The sequence below is a fragment of the Sciurus carolinensis genome, chromosome 8 (genome assembly GCF_902686445.1).
Source record: "Sciurus carolinensis chromosome 8, mSciCar1.2, whole genome shotgun sequence".
Classification (NCBI taxonomy): domain Eukaryota; kingdom Metazoa; phylum Chordata; class Mammalia; order Rodentia; family Sciuridae; genus Sciurus; species Sciurus carolinensis.
In genome coordinates this window covers 128,305,336-128,328,388 of record NC_062220.1, presented here as the reverse complement: position 1 = coordinate 128,328,388, position 23,053 = coordinate 128,305,336, and the positions used below count along the sequence as shown (strand labels likewise).

The window sequence follows — 23,053 nt, the reverse complement described above, 5'->3', positions numbered from 1 at the left end:
TTAAGGAAAAAAACTGGAGAAATCCATGTAAAGGCTAGTTTAGTTAATAACAATGTGTCAGTGTTGAATTCTTGGCTTTCGACAAAGGGACGACAATAATGTAAGCTAATAACATTAGTGGACCCTGGAGCCGAGTGAGGGGCATGTGGGAATTCTCTGTACTCACTTGGCAAACTTTGTTTTCCCCGCCACTGAGCCACATCCCCAGCCCTTTCTAAAATTTTTATACTTTGAATCAGGGTCTTGCTAATTTGCTGAGGCTGGCCCCTAACTTTCCATCCACCAGCCTCAGTCACCTGAGTCACTAAGATTACAGGTATGTGCCATCACGCCCAGTTCGCTTGGCAACTTAAAAAAAAACAAAACAAACAACAACAAAAAACTTTAAAAATATTTAATTGACACAAAACAATTGTAAATATTTATGGGGTACAGCATGACATTTCAGTGCATGTATGTACTGTGTAATAATCAGATCGGGATGATTGAAATACCTATCACCTGCAACATTCATCATTTCTTTGTGTTGGAAACATTCAAAGTCCTCTGTCAGATGTTTTGAAATATTGAAGTCCCTGTTGTCACCCACAATTATCCTTCTGTGCTACAGAATGTTACAAGTTATTCCTATCATCCAGTCTCACCCTACCCACAAACCCTTCTTTCTGCACCCTAGTTTTGCAACTTTAAATTTAAGTGATCTCAAAATTAAAACTTTATTGGCCCTTGCGTGTCATCCAGGCAGCTTGAGAGGCTGAGGCAGGAGGATCGTGAGCTCAAAGCCAGACTCAACCAAAGTGAGGCCCTAAACAACTCAGTGAGACCCTGTCTCTAAATAAAATACAAAATAGGGCTGGGGAGGTGACTCAGTGGTTGAATGCCCCTGAATTCAATCCCCAGTACCAAAATAATAATAGTAATAATAATAATAATAATAAATAAATAAATATTTCAATACCAGTGAACTGATTTTATTTCTTATAGGAGTGAAGATAGGAGTCTGGAGTTCTTAAACTTCTTTCAAACAAGATAAAACTTGTTCCCTTTGCTGCTTTTAGACTTGGGAGTAAAGAATTGTTACTGGCAATAGAGTGTATGCTTTTTTAAAAAGACAAAACCAAGTACAGGCCGGGCGTGGTAGCGCACACCGGTCATCCCAGTGACTCTGGAGGCTGAGGCAGGAGGATCGAAAGTTCAAAGCCAATCTCAGCAAAAGTGAGGTGTTAAGCAACTCAGTGAGACCCTGTCTCTAAGTAAAATACAAAATAGGGCTGGGGATGTGGCTCAGTGGTTGAGTGCCCCTGAGTTCAATACCTGATAACCCCCAACACCCCCTCCCCCCCAAAAAAATAAAAACAAGTACAGAGTCATTTACTGCTCTGGATCGTTGCCAAGTGGAAGACAGACATGATATCTTCGCAGTTTTCGGATGAATGTTTTCCATTTGTTGTGGTGCCTTTTAGTCCCTGTTTAATCAACTGGACAAATGAACTGCTGCATTTTGCAGAAACCAGAGGTGGATTAAATTTCTTAGAACCCGAAGACACACAAGCAAACTTCAGGAAGTGTTGCAACTTTTTCCAGAAAGGGGTTTGCAGCCACAAGACTGAAGGAAGTATGTGTCCATATGACCATGAGAATTTCTTGCCCATATACCAGGCATCTCAACGATACTTGCACAGTTCATAAAGGTCCCTCCTTAAGAACATGCTAAGGCTGGGGGTGTAGCTCAGTGGTAGAGAACTTGTCTTCCAAGGACCAGATCCTGGGTTCCATCCCCAGTATTGCAAAGAAAAGTAAAAAATAGATACGGCTGGGCATGGTGGTGCACGCCTGTAATTCCAGTGACTCAGGATGATTGCAAGTTTGAGGTCAGCCTCAGCTACTTAGTGAGACCCAGTCTCAAAATAAAAAATTAAAAGGACCAGGGCTGTGGCTCAGCAGCGAAGTTCCCCTCAGTTCAATCCCCAGCATTGAAAAACAAAACAAAACAAACTAAAAACATACTAATAAAATAAAACATAGTAGGCTCAGCAGTTTGGGAGACTGAGGCAGGAGGATTGCAAGTTCAAAGCCAGCCTCAGCAACCTAGCAAGGCCCTAAGTAACTTAGCAAGACCCTGTCTCAAAATAAAATATTTTTTAAAAAGGGGGGTTGGCTGGGGATGTGGCTCAGTGGTTGACTGCTCCTGGGTTCAATCCCCTGGTACCAAATAAAGAAATAAATAAATGAAATAATTAAATACAGTACAATCACTAGTCCCAAATTGCTTTGTCCATGTCTAGAAGGTAATGAAGTCCTACGCAGCCTAGTTGATTTCTTAGTTGTGACACTTGTACTATAATCATTTCAGAGATGATAACATCAGGGGAATTGGAACTGAAAGGCGTGTACCTAGCACTTCCTGTAAGATTAAAACTCGACTTTGATTCCATGAGGGAAACAAAACTATTCCATACAGAATTTGTCCTTCACTCTCCTGGGTCGTTGAAGAGCTTATCTTTCTTTGTAAGAACATAAAATGTTGTTCCAAACGCTTTGCTCTCTTTTTCCATTTTAATTGGTACGTTTAGATCCACGAGCCGTGTGACACGTCCCTGCTAGACTCTGCCTCTTCCCCATCACGTGGGAATCCATAAAACACAACTCCATGCAAAAGCGTGGGACACATGAACCTTGCACAGTGAATGTCAAAATCAGGGCACAGGTGGGCACAGTGGCCCTCACCTGTCATCCCAGCTACTTGAGAGGCTAAGGAGGCGGATCACTTGACCAGAAGTCTGGGGACAGTCTGGGCAACACAGTGAGAATCTGTCACAAAATGAAAAATGGAGCCAGGCGTGGTGGTACATGTCTCTCGTTCTGTTCCAGTGGCTCCGGAGGCTGAGGCAGGAAGATCGTGAGTTCAAAGCCAGCCTCAGCAACTCAGTGAGACCCTGTCTCTAAATAAAATATAAAAAGGGCTGGGGATGTGGCTCAGAGGCAGAGTGCCCCTGAGTTCAGTCCCTGGCAACCTCCCCCCACCCACAAAAAAAAAAAAAGAAAGAAGAAAAATGGGCTGGGGATGTAGCTCAGTGGCAGGGCTCTTGCCTAGCAGGCACTAGTCCCTAACACCAAAAACCAACCAAACAAACAGATCATAGCATCTGGAAGGCGGAATTCCTGAATTCTCTTTGCATTCTTCTCCTGAACCAGTTTAAAAATCTCTTTCATCCATCATCAGGGAGATGCAGGGACGCATCCGCCTTCAAGGAGCTCAGGTGTCGTGTGCAGTTTGCTGAACGGCAAAGCCATGGTGAGCTAACTGGGAATGAGACAGACCCAGGCTGGAGGGAGGATGGACCTCCGTGTAGGGCACCGAGTCTCAACAGGGGGGCCTCTGGGCTCCCTGGGACGCTCGGCGGTGTCTGAAGATATTTCAGTTATCACAACGCGGGTGGGGCTTGTGCCCCTGGAATCAGGTGGGTAGAGGTCCCCAGGGATGCTGCCCACTGACGCCTGAATTGAGGATGCGCAGTTAGTGTAGAAATAGGGGATCGGGTCAAATCGAGGAAATGGAGGCCATGACAGCCATCTGCCTCTGGAAGTTGGAGACTGCCCCTGGGAGAATGGAAGGTCAAGGATCTGGGGAGCCCATTGATTACCAAATTATCAAGAACTACAGGCAGGGAGCTGCTGATTAATGCCCCCAGGGCCCTTCCCTGCCTGGATCACTTTGGCCCTCCCCCTGCCATCTGTGGCTCACCTTTTTTGCTGTCACCAGGCAACTCCTGGGTCTGGGCAGGAAGGAGAGATAAGTGGGGAGAGAACAGAACAAAGGAGACTCTAATCTGTAAGAGTTGCAGGGCACGCTCACTTCCTGGGACTCTAGAACATCAGCCATGGCCCCCTTCTCCCTCCGGGAAGAAGTCTGTATTATCACCTTTAAATAAAACCTGCTTAATATGCTTGCCTCGGCGTGCTTCTCTCAAGTTCAGACTTCAACATTTGAGGAAGCAGAACTCGACACCGGTAAACGGCAGTATCACCATCACCCTACACACAGCAGAGCTGGGGATGTGGCTCAGTGGTAGAGCACTTGCCTAGTATGCGTGAAACCCCGAGTTGGATCCCCAGCACTGAAAAAAAAAAAGAAAGAAAGAAAGAGAGAATTGTCCAGCACCAAGTGTCAACAAGGCTGAGATTGAGAAACTGTTTTAAACAGAGAGAAGAAATGGAATTTGCCAGGAAAAATAAGGGGGAAAGCACATTCCAGGAAAACAGGACAGCCATGTGGGACAGAGAAGCTGGAAAAGTAACCCATGGCCTTAAGCTCATTATTTCTTCCCTTTGAACCTCGGTCTTCCTGAGTACTGAGGCTGTGACCCTAAATGACTCATATCTTTTCCTGGTATCAGAAAAAAGTGCTACTGATAAAGAGTTACATCTTTGGGACGCATCCCCTTCCTGTTGCTCTGCTCGAACAGACCGGTCCATCAGCAGTGCTGGGAACCCACTGGTGAAATCTATCTTAGGACAACACACGATAGGTGCGAGCGCTGGTAAAAGCAAGGACTGTGTTTTATGTTATGTAAGAAGAACCCCCATATTGGTAACAGGAACCCAATACTGGCCAGGCACAGTGGTGCCCACCTGGAATCCCAGCAACTGGCTCAGTGGTGGAGGACCCCAGAGAACCAACACACATACACACACACACACACACGCACAGACACCATGGTATTTACATTTCTTACATAACCTGAGGTCTGCGAATGGGCAGTTAAGGTTAGATGTCCCCTCCGTGGTGCCATCAGGAACCCAGACTCCATGTAGATTTCCCTCTTCCTACCCCTAGTGCGTGAGTTCTTTCCTCATGCTTGCAGAATGACTGCTGAACTGCCTCAGTTTTTGGAACTTACATCAGCATTCCAGGCAAGAAGAAAAGGAAAGAGGTAAAGTCAATAGGTGAAAGGGAAAGGCGTCCCAGCCAAGCCTTCTCCATTGAACAAACTTTCCTAGAATCCTCTACGCCCGCAACTTCACTTATACATTGTCCTAACTGTGTTACATAGTTATCCAGAGCTTCAGGGGGATCTGGAAGTAGAGTGATTTCAAGTGCTGCACTTTGAACAAATAAGTGTTTTTTTAATAAGGAAAGAAAATAGAATAGATACAAATGTAGGCAGCTAGGATGAGGTCTTAATGCTTTCAGCGAGCACACGCTAGGCTCTCACAATGAGTTCAAGGTAGACCACCTTGATGTTGAATTCTACTTTCAAGAGAATGGCATTAGGTAGCAATCTTCCAGAGTAACTGAAAAGATGTCTTGTCATTTAAAGTATATTGCAGGGCTGGGGTGGTAGCTCTGTGGTAGAGTGCTTGCCTAGCATATGTGAGGCACTGGGTTCAATTCTCAGCACCACACATAAATAAAAAGTCCATGGACAACTAAAAAAATATTTAACAATTAAATAAAGTATATTGCAGCTGGGCACAGTGGCACGTGCCTGTAATCCCAGCGACTTGGGAGACTGAGACAGGAGGATCTCGAGTTCAAAGCCAGTCTCAGCAACTTAACAAGGCCCTAAGCAGCTCAACAGGACTCTATCTCTAAGTAAAATATTTAAAAGGGCTGGGGATGTGGCTCAGTGGTTAAGCACCCCTGGGTTCAATCCATGGTACCAAAAAAAAAAAAAAAAAGTATGTTGTACACCTAACTGGGGATATAGCTCAGAAGGGCATTTGCGTAGTATATATGAGTCCCTGGGTTCGATCCCCAGTATTGGGGGTAAACTGTAGACATTCTAATAGTTTGATAATTAATGCAAGGGGCTGGAGTTGAGCTCAGTGGTACAGTGTGTGCCTAGCATGTGCAAGATACTGCAGCACCAGTTAAATAAATAAATAATCATTCAAAAAATATTTATTTCAAGTGGGGTGCAGTGGTGCCCATCTGTAGTCCCAGCCTCTTGTGAGGCTGAGGCTGGAGAATTGATTGAGCCCAGGAGTTTGGGGCTAGTCTGGGAAACATAGAAAGACTCTGTCCCCTTCCCTGACACACATAAAGAAAGAAAAACAGAAAATTCCAAAACAATGACGACAACAACGAAACACTAAAAACATTTATTGAGTGACTAGTATGTACACAGCATTATAGTAAACACAGAAGACCACTGAGAGGTATAGCCATGGCTTTTGCTTTTCATGAGCTTGTTGAAATCCAGTTGGAAAAAACTGTCACCATAAGCAAAGGAAAAGTTGGGTAATAGGATAGAGTTAAATAGCAACGGGAGTGGGTACTGAGTACTAGGGATTGAACTCAGGGGCACTTGATCACTGAGTCACATCCCCAGCCCTATTTTGTATTTTATTTAGAGAATGGATTCCACTGAGTTCCTTAGCACCCCCCATTGTGGAGGCCAGCTTTTGATCCTCCTGCCTCAACCTCCTGAGCTGCTGAGATTACAGGAATGTGCTACCATGCCCAGTAATATGTATTTCTTAAATGCAGTATATAGCTGGATTTGGGGTTATTCACTCAATCACAGTCTCTCTCTTTGGAGAATATAATCCATTTATATTTGTTGTTGTTGTTCTGGGGATTGAACCCAGGAGTGTTTTACCACTGACCTTCTTATTTTTAAATTTTGAGACAGAGTCTCACTAAGCGGCTTTCAGCCTTGCTAAATTCCTGAGGTTGGTCAAACTGGTGATCCTCCTGCTTCAGCCTCCTGAGTTGCTGGGATTATAGGTGTGCACCACTGTACCCAGTCCTATTTTGTTATTTATATATTTTGACTTATTCCTGTAACATGGAGTATGATGTCAGGTAGATTTTTTTGTCTTGCAAATTCAAAGAATGAGATCCACAGACAGCGGGAGGGTAGAGCAGTAAGATTAATTTGAAGCTGAAAAAGGCTCCTACAGTACAGGAAGAGCTCCAAGGGAGGGCCCCTGGCTGTTCTTCCGGGATTTTTGTTGTTGGACTTTTTTTTTTTTTTTAATGGACACAGTACCTTTATTTTTATGTGGTGCTGAGGATTGAACCCAGTGCCTCACACACGCTGGGTAGGCACCCTACCACTGAGCCACAACCCTGGCTCCATCTTTGGGAATTTTTTAAGGCATTTTTTTTTTTTAATTTTAATTTTTATTTGTTCTAATTAGTTATTCATGACAGCAGAATGCATTTTGATTCTTTGTACACAAATGGAGCACAACTGTTCATTTCCCTGGTTGTACATGATGTAGAGTCATATCGTTCCTGTGATCATAAAAGCAATTAGGGTAATGATGTCAATCTCATTCCACCATCTTTCCCACTCCCCTGCCCCCTTCCTGCCCTTCACTCCCCTCTGCCCAATCCAAAGTTCCTCCACTCACCCTCCCACCATTATGGATCAGCATCCACATAGCAGAGAAATTATTTGGCCTTTGGTTTTTTGGGATTGGCTTATTTCACTTAGCATGATATTCTCCAACTCCATCCATTAACCTGCAAATGCTATGATTTTATCCTCCTTTAAGGCTGAGTAATATTCCATTGTGTATATATACCACAGTTCCTTGATCCATTCACCTACTGAAGGACATCTAGGTTGGTTCCACATTTCTGATGGCCCAGCAGGTGACTGGTGGAGCCATGTAAGTGAAGGATGCCAGCATGAACCAGTCTTGCTCTTCAGTTCTGCGTTTGACAGATCCCTCGGAAGTGCTCAAGTTTAACCCCTTATTTATATAATTAAGAAGATGGACCCGCATATCTGTTGGTGAGAGGAAGTGCTTTGGGTAGGGGTGGGTTTTGTGGTTGACTGTTGCTAGGGGTAGCTAAGGAAGAGTCCTTGCGGTAGAAGCTGTCGGGGGCAGTCACAGTTTGTTCTCAAGGCCTGGTGTGTCCTTCTAGGATGGCATGGTCTCCTTCCCTTCTTCCCTTCTTCCCTTCTTCCCTCCTCCAAGGCACTTACCCTATGGGTGGCCTACCTTGCTATATCATTGCTGCCTCTTTATTTCATATTTTCCACTTAACTATGCACCTTGTGTTTTCCCTTTTATTTTCTTTCTTTCTCTTTTTTTGCGGGAGGGGGAGAGGGGGTACCGGGATTGAACTCAGGGGCACTTGACCGCTGAGCCACATCCTTAGCCCTATTTTTTATTTTATTTAGACACAGGGTCTACCCAAGTTGCTTAAGGCCTTGCTTTTTCTGAGGCTGGCTTTGAACTTTCGATCCTCCTGCCTCAGCCTCCTGAGCCTGAATGACAGGCGTGTACTACCGTGCCCAGCTATCCTTTTATTTTCTAGAACAACTTTTATTGTTCTCTGTCTCTCACTCTCATTTTTCCTCTTTCTCTCTCTTAATGTTTTGGTTCTATACTTTTATTATAGTGGTCTTAAAATGTTTTGTTCACGCAGTCCCTAAAATGATTAAGTGAAACTATATATTCCTGACAAAAATTCTTTGCTTAGCCAAACTTTAGTCAAGCTCCTGAACCTTCCCCTCGATCCATCTGTGACTTATTTATAAAATGCAGTTTTAGCAAGCATACTTGGCAAATCAGTTAGATAGGAATCCTCCATCCTTGATAACTGCTTGCCCTCCAAATCTGATGGGGTTCCTCATCTGCCAACACCCCTCAGGTAATGTCTGACCACTTTGGCCTTCTTTAGTTAAAAACAAAAACAAAAACAAAAAAAAAAAAAACCTTTTAGGCCAGTTTAACCAAAGTCCCCCTCACTCCTGATATTTCCCCTTAGTAATTTTCCATCCACTGACCCCCACCCTGTTCCTCAGCCATTAAGTGCCACTTGCCCATGCTGTGTCCAGAGTTGACCCCAATGTCTCTGTCCCACTGCAAAATCCATCATCTCTATACCAACAGTGGTAGTGGCCTCCTTGAAGAGTCTGCCTGATATATATATATATATATATATATATATATATATATATATATATATATATATTTTTTTTTTTTTTTTTTTTTTTTTTTTTTTTTTTTTTTTTTTTTGCGGGGTGGGTACTTGGGATTGAACTCAGGGGCACTTGACCACTGAGCCACATCCCAACCCTATTTTGTTATTTAGAAAGGGTCTCACTGAGTTGTTTAGGGTCTCACTTTTGCTGAGGTTGTCTTTGAACTCTCGATCCTCCTGCCTTAGCCTCCAAGTCACTGGGATGACAAGCAGGCGTCACCAGGCCTGGTCCCATCATATTCAACAAGTAGAATAATTTTTGCAGAATTTTTCTTTAACACCCCTCACACATTTTTCATTTGACATCGAATTTTCTCATCATAGGATTAAATATTTGCAAAAGATGAATTTAAAAAAAAAATGTTTTTGTTTTTGTTTGCAGCATTGGGGTTTAAATCCAGGACCTTTGGCATGCTAGGCAAGAGCTCCATCCTTGACTTATATTCTCAACCCAAAGGATGTCATTTCTCATGAAACTGGAAGTACTGACATTTTAAAATAAAACTTTTGAGGCAACTCAGTGGTAGAGCATTTGCCTAGGAGGTGCAGAGCCCTGGGTTAAAGTTAATTGGGTTGTTGGAATGAAGAAGATGCAGCAATTTTTCACAGTGTGCCTGCAACTTTTCTGTAAGTTTGAAATTGATGCTGGGTGTGGGGGTGTCATCTCAGCGGCTCAGGAGGCGAAGGCAGGAGGATCCCCAGTACAAAGCCAGCCTTAGCAACTTAGTGAGGCCCTAAGCAACTCGGCGAGACCCTGTGTCTAAATAAAATACAAAAAGAGCTGGGGATGTGGCTCAGTGGTTAAGCACCCCTGAGTTCAATCCCCAGTATTAAAAAAAGAAAAGAAAAAAAGAAAGAAACAGATGAAAATTAAAAGTTAAAAAAAGGTTTTGTTTTGCTTTTTGTTAGTGCTGGGATGAAAGCCAGAGCATGCTAGGTAAGTGCTCTACCACTGGGCTACTACGCCCCCAACCCCCAAAGTGATCTCTTCATTAAGAGTCAGATATTTTAGCCCATTTCTCCCTGTCTTGTGTTTCCATTCTACTTTCTCATGGACTTTTATCCCAATGTCATATAGTTTATGCTTGAAAGTTTTTTCTTGTTGTTTTGTTTTATTTTTTATTTTTTAGATAGGATCTTTTGATGTTGTCCAGGTGGGTCTGGAACTCCTGAGCTCAAGTAAACCTCCTGCTTCAGTCTCCTGAGTAGCTGGAACTAAAAGCATGCACCATCACCCCTGGCTATACCCCCAATCTAAAAGAAAGGAGAGAGAGAGAGAGAGAGAGAGAGGGAATATGAATCCATAAATGAGTGAAACTTTTTCTTAAGCAAGGTTTGGGAAGGTAGCTCAGTTGGTAGAATGCTTGCCTTGCAAGCCCTAAGGTCCTGGGTTCAACTCCCAGCAATGGAAAAAAACAAAAGCAGGACCCTTAGCACGCTTTTATTTACTCTGCTTGTCTCCTGTTCTCCTATGCTCCTATGCCATCTCCCACACTGAAATCTAGAGCAGCACTGTGCAAAGAAATACAATGCAAGTTGCTCATGTCATTTGAAATGTTCTAGTACATGCACGCACACAAAAAGAAACAGGTAAAATTATTTTAACTTAATAAAATTAATTTTATATACCCTCAAATAGCAAACATACAGAGATGGGAGACAAGAAATAAGTATAGATAGAAAGGAAACCAGCAGGGCTGGGGAGATAGCTCATTTGGTAGAGTGTTTGCGTTGTAAGCACAGGGCCCTGGGTTCGATCCCCAGCACCAAAAAAAAAAAAAAAAAAAAAAAAAAAAAAAAAAACCAGCAAGGAAAGGAAAAAGAAACTAATCTGGAATCAGAGAATCAAAATGATCACCCTCACCCTTCCCCCCCAAGCCTGTTTTCCTCTAGACCTAAACTCTTTTTTAGTTTTTCTTTCTTGGTACTGGGGATTGACCCAGAGGTATTCTACCACTGACCTACATCCCTAGTCATTTTTATTTTTTGTCTTGAGACAGGGGTTCATTAAGTTTTCCAATTGGGCCTTGAACTTGCAATCCTTCTGCTTCAGCCTCCTGATTGGCTGGAATTTCAGGCAGGTGCTCCCACACTGGTCATCCCTAAATTCTCTCTCTCTCTCTTTTTTTTTGGGGGGGGGTGATTACAGGTGATTGAACTCAGGGGTACTCGACCACTGAGCCACTTCCCCAGTCCTTTTTTGTATTTTATTTAAAGACAGGGTCTCACAGAGTTAGTGAGGACCTTGATTTTTCTGAGGCTGATTTTGAACTCTCGATCTCCTGCCTCAGCCTCTGGAGCCACTGGGATGAACCATGGTGCTCAATTTTTATTTATTTATTTTTTTAGAACAATTTTTTATTCACTGATAAAGTCCATTTCTATATGTCTCCTTCTCATTTATAGTTCATTTGTTTTATTAAAAAGTAAACCTTAAAAAGGGAGAACAGTTAGTCCCCTGATTCATCTTCATCTTGACTAATCTGGAAGTAACGAAGTTCATAACTTTGTCAGAAGCAAGCACATGAAACCCATCACGAAGATTATTCTTAAGATATTTCTTTGTGGACTGGGGACTTGTAAGCATAAGGCCCTGGGTGCAAAAAAAAAAAAAAAGAAGATACTTCTTCGCAAGATACTTCAAATACCTTAGAGAACTTTCTGTCAGAAACAACTGTGCTTTTATTCTTTAAACATTCAATGTGAACAACATTCCTGAGATTTTGAATTTTTCCCTTGACTTTAACCTTCTCCCTCAGAAACCGTTCAAAATTCCCAGAATAAAAAATTCCATCTTCTACAGGACGAGCAAGGTCCAAATTAAATTTCCAAGAAGCCCAAGGGCTTCTTCTCTTTCTGCCACAAAATTAGCATAATCGTGATGCAGTCATTTTGACAGGCAGCTGTGTGATCAGAAAGCCAACTCTTGAATCTTAGAATACTTGAGTCTAGGTGATTAATGCCTGCTACATACATCTACATCCATTCATAGTTTTTTGTTTTTGGTACTGGAAATTTAACACAGGGTTACGACATCTTCAGTCCTTTTTTTTTTTTTTTTTTTTTTTTTTTTTTGAGACAGTCTGGCTAAGTTGCTTAGAGTCTCACTAAATTACTGAGGCTGGCCTTGAATTTGGGATCCTCCTGCTTCACCCTCCCAAGTTGCTCAAATTATAGGTGTTTATTACCATGCCTGGCACATTGCTAATTTATGTCACATATTTTCTTTATACTAAGTAAAGTCAAGGAAAATATTTTGAGAGACTTATGTATGTTATGAATATATTTGACTGTCAACTGAATGACATTAATCTAGTGACCCTGAAAGAACCAGACCACCATGACCTTCCTGTACTTCATGATTAAAAGAATTGAGCTCACCAGGCTGACATCACCACTTCCCGCTTCTCAGTTTCACTATTTGCAAAGAGTCCTTTAAAAAGAACCCAAGTAGGTCCAGATCTTCAACATGTCGGCTTAGGACCAGACTTCCTCAACAGGACTCCCATAGCACAAGAAATAAAAGCAAGAATCAACAACTGGGATAGATTCAAACTAAAAAGCTTTCTCTCAGCAAAGGAAACTATCAGCAATGCGAAGAAAGAGCCTACAGAGTGGGAGAAAATCTTTGCCAATCATACTTCAGATAGAGCACTAATCTCCAGAATCTATAAAGAACTCAAAAAACTCTACACCAAGAAGGCAAATAATCCAATTGACAAATGGGCTAAGGAAATGAATAGACACTTCACAGAAGAAGATCTACAAGCAATCAATAAACATATGGAAAAATGTTCAACATCTCTAGTAATAAGAGAAATGCAAATCAAAACCACCCTAAGATTCCATCTCACCCCAATTAGAATGGTGATTATCAAGAATACAAGCAACAACAGGTGTTGGCGAGGATGTGGGGAGAAAGGTACACTCATACATTGCTGGTGGGGTTGCAAATTAGTGCAGTCACTCTGGAAAGCAGTATAGAGATTCCTTAGAAAACTTGGAATGGAACTACCATTTGACCCAGCTATCCCACTCCTTGGCCTATACCCAAAGGACTTAAAATCAGCATACTACAGAGATACAGCCACATCAATGTTCATTGCTGCTCAATTCACCATAGCCAGATTGTGGAACCAACCTAGATGCCCTTCAGTTGATGAATGGATAAAGAAACTGTGGCATATATATACAATGGAATATTACTCAGCCATAAAGAATGATAAAATTATGGCATTTGCAGGCAAATGGATGAAATTGGAGAATATCATGCTAAGTGAGATAAGCCAATCTCAAAAAACCAAAGGAAGAATGATCTTGCTGATAAGTGGATGATGATACATAATGGGGCGTGGGAGGGGTTAGTGTTAGGGTTAGAGTTAGGGTTAGGGAGGGGGACAAGAATGGGGGAAGGAAGGACTGTATAGAGGGAAAAGAGGGATGGGAGGGGTGGGGGGAAGAGAAAAAATAACAGAATGAATCAACCAACATTGCCCTATGTAAATTTATGATTACACAAATGGTATGCCTTTACTCTATGTACAAACAGAGAAACAACATGTATCCCATTTGTTTACAATAAAAAAAAAGAAAATCAAAATTAAAAAAAAAAAAGAACCCAAGATCCCTAAAGTGTGTCTCATTCATGAACACCCACTTCCTTTCTCCCTTTCAATGTGAATTCTGCTCTATTGCTTGCTCTCTTACATTAACCTCTCCACTTTCTTAGATAAATCTTTTTTTGTGTCCTGAAATTCCTTTCTGTGGTGTAATCAAGAACCTGCCAGGAGCGCTAGTCGTGCTCTGTGGTCCCAGTGGCTCAGAAGGCTGAGGCAGGAGGATCACGAGTTCAAAGCTAACCTCAGTAATTTAGCAATTTAGTAATTTAGTTGCTTAGGCACTAAGCAACTCAGTGAGACCTTGTCTCTAAATAAAATACCAAAACCACCCCCAAAAAACAACAAAAAAGGCGGGGTGCTGGAGATATGGCTCAGTGGTTGAGCGCCCTGGTTTCAATCCCAGGTACCAAAATAAAAAAGAGAATCTACCAGGGCCAGTCACCCTGGCACACACCTGTAATCCCAGTGACTCCGGACTCAGGAAGCTGAGGCAGGAGGATTGCAAGTTCAAGATTAGCATTTGCAATTTAGCAAGGCCTAAGCAATTTAGTAAGACTCTGTTTTAAAATAAAATATGAATAAATAAACAGGGCTGGGGATGTGGCTCAGCAGTAAGGCACCTCTGGGGGGTTCAATCCCCAATACCAAAAACAGACAAACAACAGCAACAAAACAAAAACAAAACCGAATACCCAGAACCTTCCAAGGCTGAGTTGAGTCTCTTTTCTCCCTTTTGGGTGACCTCCTAAGACCCCTTTCCAGCAACAATGCCATAATTTCAACATTAAATCAACATTGATCAATGAGATATTTTATAATCCTTTTAAAAATAATAAGTCTTCAAACCCAATATGTATTTCACATTTGTAGCACATTTCTTTTTGTTTGTTTGTTTGTTTGTTCTAAATTGTGACTGGATACACAGAACATGAAATTTAATATTTTAACCACTTCTAAGTGTATAGTTCAGTGGTATTAAGTACATTCACATTTTGGGGTGTGAAGCACAGTTTAATTGAGACTGACCATATTTCAAGCACTCAGTAGTTAGTAGATATCATGGAAAACAGAGCAGCTCCTGAATTTTAGATTGTTGCTTTTTCTTTTCTTTTTTTTTTCTTTGCATTGCCAAGGATGGATCCCCTGCTTTGCAGGTGCTAGGCAAGGGCTCTCTCAGCCCTTAGATGTAATGTTTTACTGGTTTATTTGATCATCAGTGCTTCTCATATGTCACAAAAACTGAGAACTTTGTATTTTACATATTTTATAGTTCTTATCATAGGTAAATGTTTAAAAAACATTAATGGCATCTGACACAAGAATTATCAGACTGATCTTGCACAGAGAATATGAAACTGATCAAGGGTTTATAGTTGACCATAAGAGTTCATGGACAGCAGTTCACAGTGGGCCAAATTACTGTTTTCAATGTGATGTTAAATGTTTGTCCAAAAGATAAAAAGTCTTGGAAAAAACTGGGGGAAGTCAAATTCAACACTCCATTTCTGTCCTGTTAGCCAAGAACAAAGCAGAATCTCCTCCATTCCCACACCTCCACAGTTACTCATTTTTACCCTGATGGATTAACAGGTACTGCATGCATCTTCTTTTTATGCCTAAATGATTTAACTTTTTTTTTTTTATTTCCTTGAGATTTCATACACACCACTAGACATTCTCCTGGCATTAATAAATGCTAACTTGGTCAATAAAAGGATGCATGACATAATTACAAGATGTTCCTCAAAGCCTCACAGTTTTTTTTACATAAACTTGTAGGTCTCAACCAGAAGACCCTCTCAAAGACTTCTCCCGAAAGATCCCAGAGGCCAGGGTTGAGTCTCCTGGCATCTGGAGGCACTTTAGCACCCAGTAGCTCATAATAGATTAAAGTTTAAAAAGAGGCAGCTTTCTTTGTCCTGAAGAAATTCTGATTGCCCCCACCTCTTTTCCGACCCACAGAAACAGTGTGTGCTCTGCACCTCCTGAGAGGACCAACCCAGTTTAAAGAAATAGTTCCCGATTTTCCTATTCCAACAAGGAAGAAGAAATACATGGTGGGATGCTCATAGCCCAGTCCTGGGAATAACAAAAACTGTGACCCATTAAAAGGTCTGGATATGAAGAGGTGGACCTTCTTAGTTCCTTCTCCGTATTCTGTTCCCTGTGGATAGAAGAAATAGGAGCTAATCTGACTTAATACACTAAACAATTACTTAGAACTATGCCGTTTTAACGCGTTCACTTTCTGCATAATTTCCCACTTCCACCGATCGGTTTTTAGGAATCTTTGCATCCCTAGAATCCAAAATACTGCTGAACACAGAAGAGAAAGCTACAACCACTTTTTTAAAAGTTTCGCTTTGAAATACCAAAGGAACTGAACATTTTGTTAATTTACTTTTTTTTTTTTAAAGGTGAACATGCATATGTGAGGAGTTGTCTCAGATTTTTCCATTTTAATATTTCGTGTGCCGAAATTGTTCCCTTGCTGCTGCCTGGAGACCTCTCTGTCACAAGCACCTGGCACTCTTTCTGCCACAACCTCTCGGCTGGAGCCTGGAACCTCCCCGAGAGCAAGAGGGGTTCAAGGTAAACACAAAGTCTCCGTTTTTGATTTCTCGTCATTAAAAAATAATGATGTGGGGCTGGGATGTAGCTCAGTGGTCAAGTGCTTGCCTAGCACGAAAGAGGCCCTGGGTTCAATCCCCAGAACCGCAAGATAAGAAGACAAAATAACAATGAGAGTCAGAGCAGAAAGTGTAGAAATGCAAAGAAAAACTAAACCACATGTACAGCCACCACCCGGAGTACTGCTTATTAGGCCATCTCGATATGGGACATGTGCACTCATTTCGCGAATTTCCTTCCAGGGTTCCCCCCACAACCACAACCCAAGGCCGGATCTGCGATCCGTTTCTATTTTCCGCTCCGCGGGGCTGCAAGTGACGCACGAGCTAAAACTGTGCCCAGCTGGAGGTCATCATCCGTTGTCTCGGCAAAAAAAAATTCCCGTCTGGAAATCTCTCGGTTTGAAATTAAAGTCTGGCCTTTCGGGCACAAAAAGCGTCAGCCCAGGGAGGACATCCGTTTCTTGAGGACGCCATACCAGCCCCGGGCCCCCCGGAGGTCCCTTCTGTCCCCGCGGATCCCGCGCTGGGTCCCTAGCGTCCTCTGCCCAGGACCGCGGCCGCCAGGCCGGACGTCCAGGCCCCGCCCCCGGTGGGCTCGCCGGACCAATGGGCGGCGAGCTCTGCCGCGCGTCACGCGGCGCGGGCCAATCGCTTTCGGCCACGACCCTAGAAAGGTTGGGCGCGGCGGCTGGGCGGCTGGGCGGCGGCGGCGCGCACTCGCGTAGACGGTCGTGGGCCATGGTAGTGGTGGCAGCGGCGCCGAGCCCGGCCTCTGGGGCCCCCAAAGTACTGCTTCTGTCCGGCCAGCCCGCCGCCGCCGCCGCCGCCGGAGCCGCGGCCGGCCGGGCCCTGCCGCTCATGGTGCCGGGTCAGAGAGGGGCCAGCCCCGAGGCGGCCGGTGGGGGGCCGCCCCAGGCGCGCAAGCGACAGCGCCTCACGCACCTGAGCCCGGAGGAGAAGGCGCTGAGGAGGTGGGCGAGGGGCCGGGGTCTGGGACAGACCTGAAGCCCTGACGCTGGTGGGGGCGGGGGCCGGGAGTTGGCCATCCTGCCGTTCTCGAGCGCCTCGGGCCTGGCAGGTCCAGTGCCAGCGTGGCGCGGGGCAGGGAGGGGCAGGAAGCCTGTATTGACCGGATCCGCCGTGCAGGGTGGAGTCCAGGGCTAACCAGGCCGGTTTTCATTACTTCTCTGATTCATTAGAGAGGACTGGAGCTGGGGATGCGGGCATGTGTTACAGATCTTGCTGTGTGACCACAGAACGGTCGCTCAGCCTCTCTGAAAACGGGGGCTGTAATATGAGGTCGATTCGCCTCTTCTCGATTTACCTAGTTCTTTGGAGAGGCGCAGTGCTGAAATGACAGCTGTTGAAAAAGCTAGGAACTCTAAGGCTCCGTAGTCAAGCTTCGTCAGTGGCCTTAGAACGAGAGGAGTATATAATGTGCCTAGCACTTAGTCCTTGGCAAATGTTCGTTCTTTTATGATCATGGTGCCTTTTGTGGTGTAAGACATGCCTCCGCCAGCAGACGGGTCCATTTGTCAGAACACCGCCTAGGATCTCAACCCTAGGGCAACAACCACCCGCCTCCGGCAGCCTGAATTGCGTTTGGGGAGGGAGAACTTGTGTCACAGCCATTGCAACCTTCACTAGATGTAATCGGTCCAGGCTGGATCCTGGGTGAGGGAATTGGAATCAGGAAGCAGCGGGGGAGGAGAGGGGGCGAGAAAAGGTTCTTATGATGCAACATGAATTGGGTTTGTGTTCAGTCCGGATGCTGTGGCCAGGATGAGACCGAGATGGATGACGCCATATGGGAGAGAATAAAAGCAAGTCTTCAATCTAGACTGACAGAAGGCCGTACTTCTGGCTTTATAGAGGGGAGGAGCCTGAAGTATTTTACCATTGCTTTGCCTTATACTGTAAATTAAAATGAAAGTACCAACTGGCCAAGTTTTCAAAAAAAGACGAAATAAGGTTTGAGATGACTCAGTGTGGTATGTTCCTTCTCAGGAAACTGAAAAACAGAGTAGCAGCACAGACTGCCAGAGATCGCAAGAAAGCTCGGATGAGTGAGCTGGAACAGCAAGTGGTAGATTTGGAAGAAGAGGTAAAACTACTTAAGGCCAAACTCCTACATGGTGTATCCTTCCTTGGTGGATATGCTGATATTTGCTGTCCGACCCAAGTTGTTTCAGCCCCTTTCGATTCTTGTTCAATGTGTAATTAAAAGTATAACTGGTCTAAGTTAAGTCTAAGTTAAAAGTTTAACAAGTCTAAGTTAAGATAGGTAGTTGAAATGAGGAAACTTGTAGAGATTGGAAGTGATTGACCCTCTGGTATTTGGTGCTACATCTGTCAACAGTATGTAGTCAGTAAATGCTAAGAAGTTTGTCAGGGCAGAAAAGAAATCATTGCTTTAACTTTAGATTCTTCTGGCTTGGCCAACAGTTCACTGAAGTTCCCCTTTCCCTTCTAGGATTCACCTGTTAACCTAATCTTAAATTGCTGCCAGTTATACAGCTTGAATATGCAAGGATTATTTGTTCTTTTTAAAATTTTTTTTCCTTTTCTTTTTTTTTTTTTTTTTGGTTGTAGATAGACATAATACCCTTATTTTGTTTCCTTTTATGTAGTGCTGAGGATCAAACCCAGTGCCTCACATGTGCGAGGCAAGCATTCCGCTGCTGAGCTACAGCCCCAATTTAATGTTTTGATTACTGTTTATTTTTGTGGTGTTGGGGATTAAAGCATGGCCTTGTGCATGCTAAGCAGGCACTCTATGAACTGAGCTACATCCCTAGCCCCTACACTGTTCTTTTTAAAGTTTGAATCATTTCATATCAGTTTAATTTTTTAAATATATTTTGGTATTATAGTCCATTGCTACCGTTTTTTAACTTCAGTTCAAGGTAAAATATCTAAATTAGAGCTACAAGTCATCCTTTGTTGAAATCTGTATTTGTAGTTAGAGGCATTGTATTATTTTTGACCCCACAAAATGGCATTTCTTAAATAGCTTTTTCTTCTTTCATAATTATGACCAGCCTTCTAATACCTACTGTGAACAAGTATATATATGTAGAGTTTTCTAGAATTTCAAGAAGAAAACCCATTGTAGTAAAGCTTCAGATGGATTCTTAAGTCAAATAATTAGATGCTTAATAGCCTCTTACCAATTTTCTTACAGAACCAAAAACTTTTGCTAGAAAATCAGCTTTTACGGGAGAAAACTCATGGCCTTGTAATTGAGAACCAGGAGTTAAGACTGCGCTTGGGGATGGATGCCCTGGTTACTGAAGAGGAGTCAGAGACCAAGGTAAATCATTTTTAGTTGGTGTCACACTCGAGAACTGATTCCAAGTGAAATGACCTAAATTATATTTGCATTATGGATCTCTGATGAAAAGCATTCTTGAGATTTTCCTTTACTTTTATGACATTTCCAGGTAGGCAGGATGTCCTTTCTTTAATGACATTTATTCATTTTTCAGGTGGGTAGTGAATAGTACTAAGTGCTAATAATTAAAATAAGTTACATGGTTCTCTCAGAATAAGAACTAACAAATGCAGTAGCCAACAGCATGCACCATCAAGGCGAACCAGAGTGAGAGAGCCTGTCAAATCAGACTACGATTATGGTAGCTCTTTGATGAATGTGAGTAGAGAGAGGATTTGCTGTGAGAGGGAAAAAGAGGATGGTGATGGATGGGTTTTAGTCTGTGGATAAAAATGGCACATTCAGTGATGGTGCCTAAGTGGTCCAAGATTGGCAATAGAGGATTCCAGGCTTAAATCACTATAGGTTATTGTTTAGGAACATTATTATTAAGACTTATCAATTCTGCCTGATTCTTTGCTTGGGAGGGAAAATATATCACTGTGTAAAAAAATCAGTCATATCCTCTTGAGATCTGAAGAAAATGGAAATAATAATGGTAAGGGAAAAGATTCATCTCTAAAGAATAGTTCAACTTTCTTGAGAGCCTGGTGAGCATTTCCTTGGGGACGCATGAGTGTTTATTCACTTTGGTTTCCTCCCAGGGGAATGGAGTGAGGCCGGTGGCCGGGTCTGCTGAGTCCGCAGCACTCAGACTACGTGCACCTCTGCAGCAGGTGCAGGCCCAGCTGTCACCCCCTCAGAACATCTCCCCGTGGATTCTGACAGCGTTGACTCTTCAGACTCTGAGGTAGGAATCATTGTTTTACCAAGAGCTGTATAACTGGTTCATTCATGCACCTGATGTCTGACATCCCTAACCAGATAGATGGGGGCAAAAGTTAGTTTTAGTGGGGCTAGAGATGAACATCAACAGCCTCCTTAGTTAGTTCTCAGAGATTTAGGACATGGATAAACAGACCAGTTGAGTCCTAAGGTCATCTTACAGCCTAAGGACTAGTTTACCTGATGAAGCCCAGTACTAGGAGTGTTATTAATGGATTCTCAGGTACAGTCTAATAGTTGCACTCTGGTTTTTTGCCTCTTGCAGTCTGATATCCTGTTGGGCATTCTGGACAACTTGGACCCAGTCATGTTCTTCAAATGTCCTTCCCCAGAGTCTGCCAGCTTGGAGGAGCTGCCAGAGGTTTCTCCAGAAGGACCTAGTTCCTTACCAGCCTCCCTTTCTCTATCAATGGGGACGTCATCAGCCAAGCTGGAAGCCATTAATGAACTAATTCGCTTTGACCACGTATATACCAAGCCTCTAGTCTTAGAGATGCCCTCTGAGACAGAAAGCCAAACTAATGTGGTAGTGAAAATTGAGGAAGCACCTCTCGGCCCCTCAGAGAATGATCACTCTGAATTCATTGTGTCGGTGAAGGAAGAACCTGTAGAAGATGACTTCATTCCAGAGCTGGGTATCTCAAATCTACTTTTATCCAGCCACTGTCTGAAGCCATCTTCCTGCCTGCTGGATGCTTATAGTGACTGTGGATATGAGGGCTCCCCTTCCCCATTCAGTGACATGTCCTCTCCACTTGGTGTGAACCATTCTTGGGAGGACACCTTTGCCAGTGAACTCTTTCCCCAGCTGATTAGTGTCTAAGGACTGTTGCCCTTGTCCTTGACTCTTAACACTGCCTGGAGGAGAGGAGAGAAGGCTAGCTGTGCTTTATTCAAAAAGCCAAAGTAGAGGGCATACAGTCCTAGAGAATTCCTCTAAAGTATTTGTCTATTCAGACCTCATAGATGACTCCAAGTATTGTCTTCTCATATCCAGCAGTCCAAGGTATTCAGACATATTTACTATAAGTTAGAGCTACAACTTTTGAGATTGTACTTTTAAGGGCAGTAGTTTGCCCTGTGATACTTATGTAAGGGTCATCTGACAGGTGTCTTAGACAGTGGAATTTACGAATGGCCTTTTATCAGTTTTTCTTTCCCCTTCTCAAGCATCACAGGCTTGCCTCCAATTTTAGGTCCTTTAGTTTGCTTCTGCAAGCAGAGAAAACACCTATCTGAAGGGGCTCCTTTTTCCTTATGTACAGGTTCAAGTAAAGATCAAGAATCTTATGAAATTATAGAAATTTACTATGTAAATGCTTGATGGAATCTTTTTCTGCTACTGTAGCTTCTGGAAGGTGCTTTCTTCATTTATTTAAAACTACCCTTGCAAATTAAAAAGTGCAATGCAGTGTCCTTGTTCTTTGATTTCTTCTAGGATGATAAGTTGTTTTTTTCTCTCTAGATGCCTCCCTGTTTCCCATTTATCTAACTAAAGTAAGCATGTCACTTTCTAGAGTGACTGCTGGCTTTTCCACCTTAATCACTGACTTTCAATTACTGGCTGCCATAATGCTATAATCTGCAATTTGAGATAGTTCCTTCGGTCTCATTGACCGGTATCACAGTAAGTGGCAGGGCTAGAACCCTATTGTATTGTACCGTTTTGGGAATGTTAAGAGGACATACCATCAAAAAATCAAGATTCTCTAGCCATTATCACAGGAATTTAAAGCACTTCCTGGATTTTTAAAATTTTTTTTGGTTGTAGATGGACACAATACCTTTATTTATTTTTATGTGGTGCTGAGGATTGAACCCAGTGCCTCACACATGCTAGGCAAGTGCTCTAACCCTGAGCCACAGCCACAACCACAGCCCCAGCATTTCCTAGATTCTGCCCCCTGGTTTCAACTCAGCCATTGGTGAGCTAGGTAACCTTGTGGGGGGATACACCATCAATTATGCCACTGTAGGCACCTGAAAGTTTTTAATCTCCTAATCCACTTTGGAAAGGCTTCAGTCTCTCATACTTACACAAGTTTATTTCACAAAAAACTTCTGTTCAAGAACACAGAAATGTTAACATAGCCCCACTTCAGACTTGATGACATCATCCTTCATGGTACATTTTTTCCTTGGGAATTCCCTTATTTATAGAAATTATTTCACCTGTGCCAGCAGATGAAATTATTCTATGTCCATTTAGCAATTAAATGGCATGTTACTTACAGTTATTAAGACTATATATGGGGAGGTCAAAGTGAATGAACCAAAAGGAATTCAGGGAGTTTCAAGCAGCAAGGCAAAGCAGGCTATAGCTTATGACAAGTACAAAGGAGTGTGTTGGCTGAGGTGACTGGAAGTGGGTCCACAAGTGGGCTTGCAGGCAAGTCAGGCATAGATACGGTTGCCAGAGCCCAATCCTATTACTCAGCCATGTGGGTTTACTCAGGCTAAGTTTTATACTGTAAACATAAGGATGGCTTCCAGTTGTCCTCATGATTGAAAACTATCTTGCCCAATTCACTCTGAAAACCTGAGGGCCAAAAATCTATTTAGGGATTACATAGGCTAGTGCAGTTACAGATGCATTTTTGTCCTACCACAATAGTACAAACATCTGGAGGTT

General features: G+C 43.0%; 1 protein-coding gene across 1 annotated transcript; it reads left to right on the top strand.

Annotated features, from left to right (window-relative positions):
- The first annotated feature begins 16,889 nt into the window (after positions 1-16,889).
- Xbp1 (X-box binding protein 1) lies at positions 16,890-21,832 on the top strand. Its single transcript, XM_047562529.1, is given in 6 exon segments — positions 16,890-17,173; positions 18,210-18,306; positions 19,387-19,515; positions 20,241-20,300; positions 20,303-20,386; positions 20,687-21,832. Coding segments are annotated over 6 exon segments (1,161 nt in total). The 5' UTR covers positions 16,890-16,940; the 3' UTR covers positions 21,245-21,832.
- Positions 21,833-23,053: the final 1,221 nt, after the last annotated feature.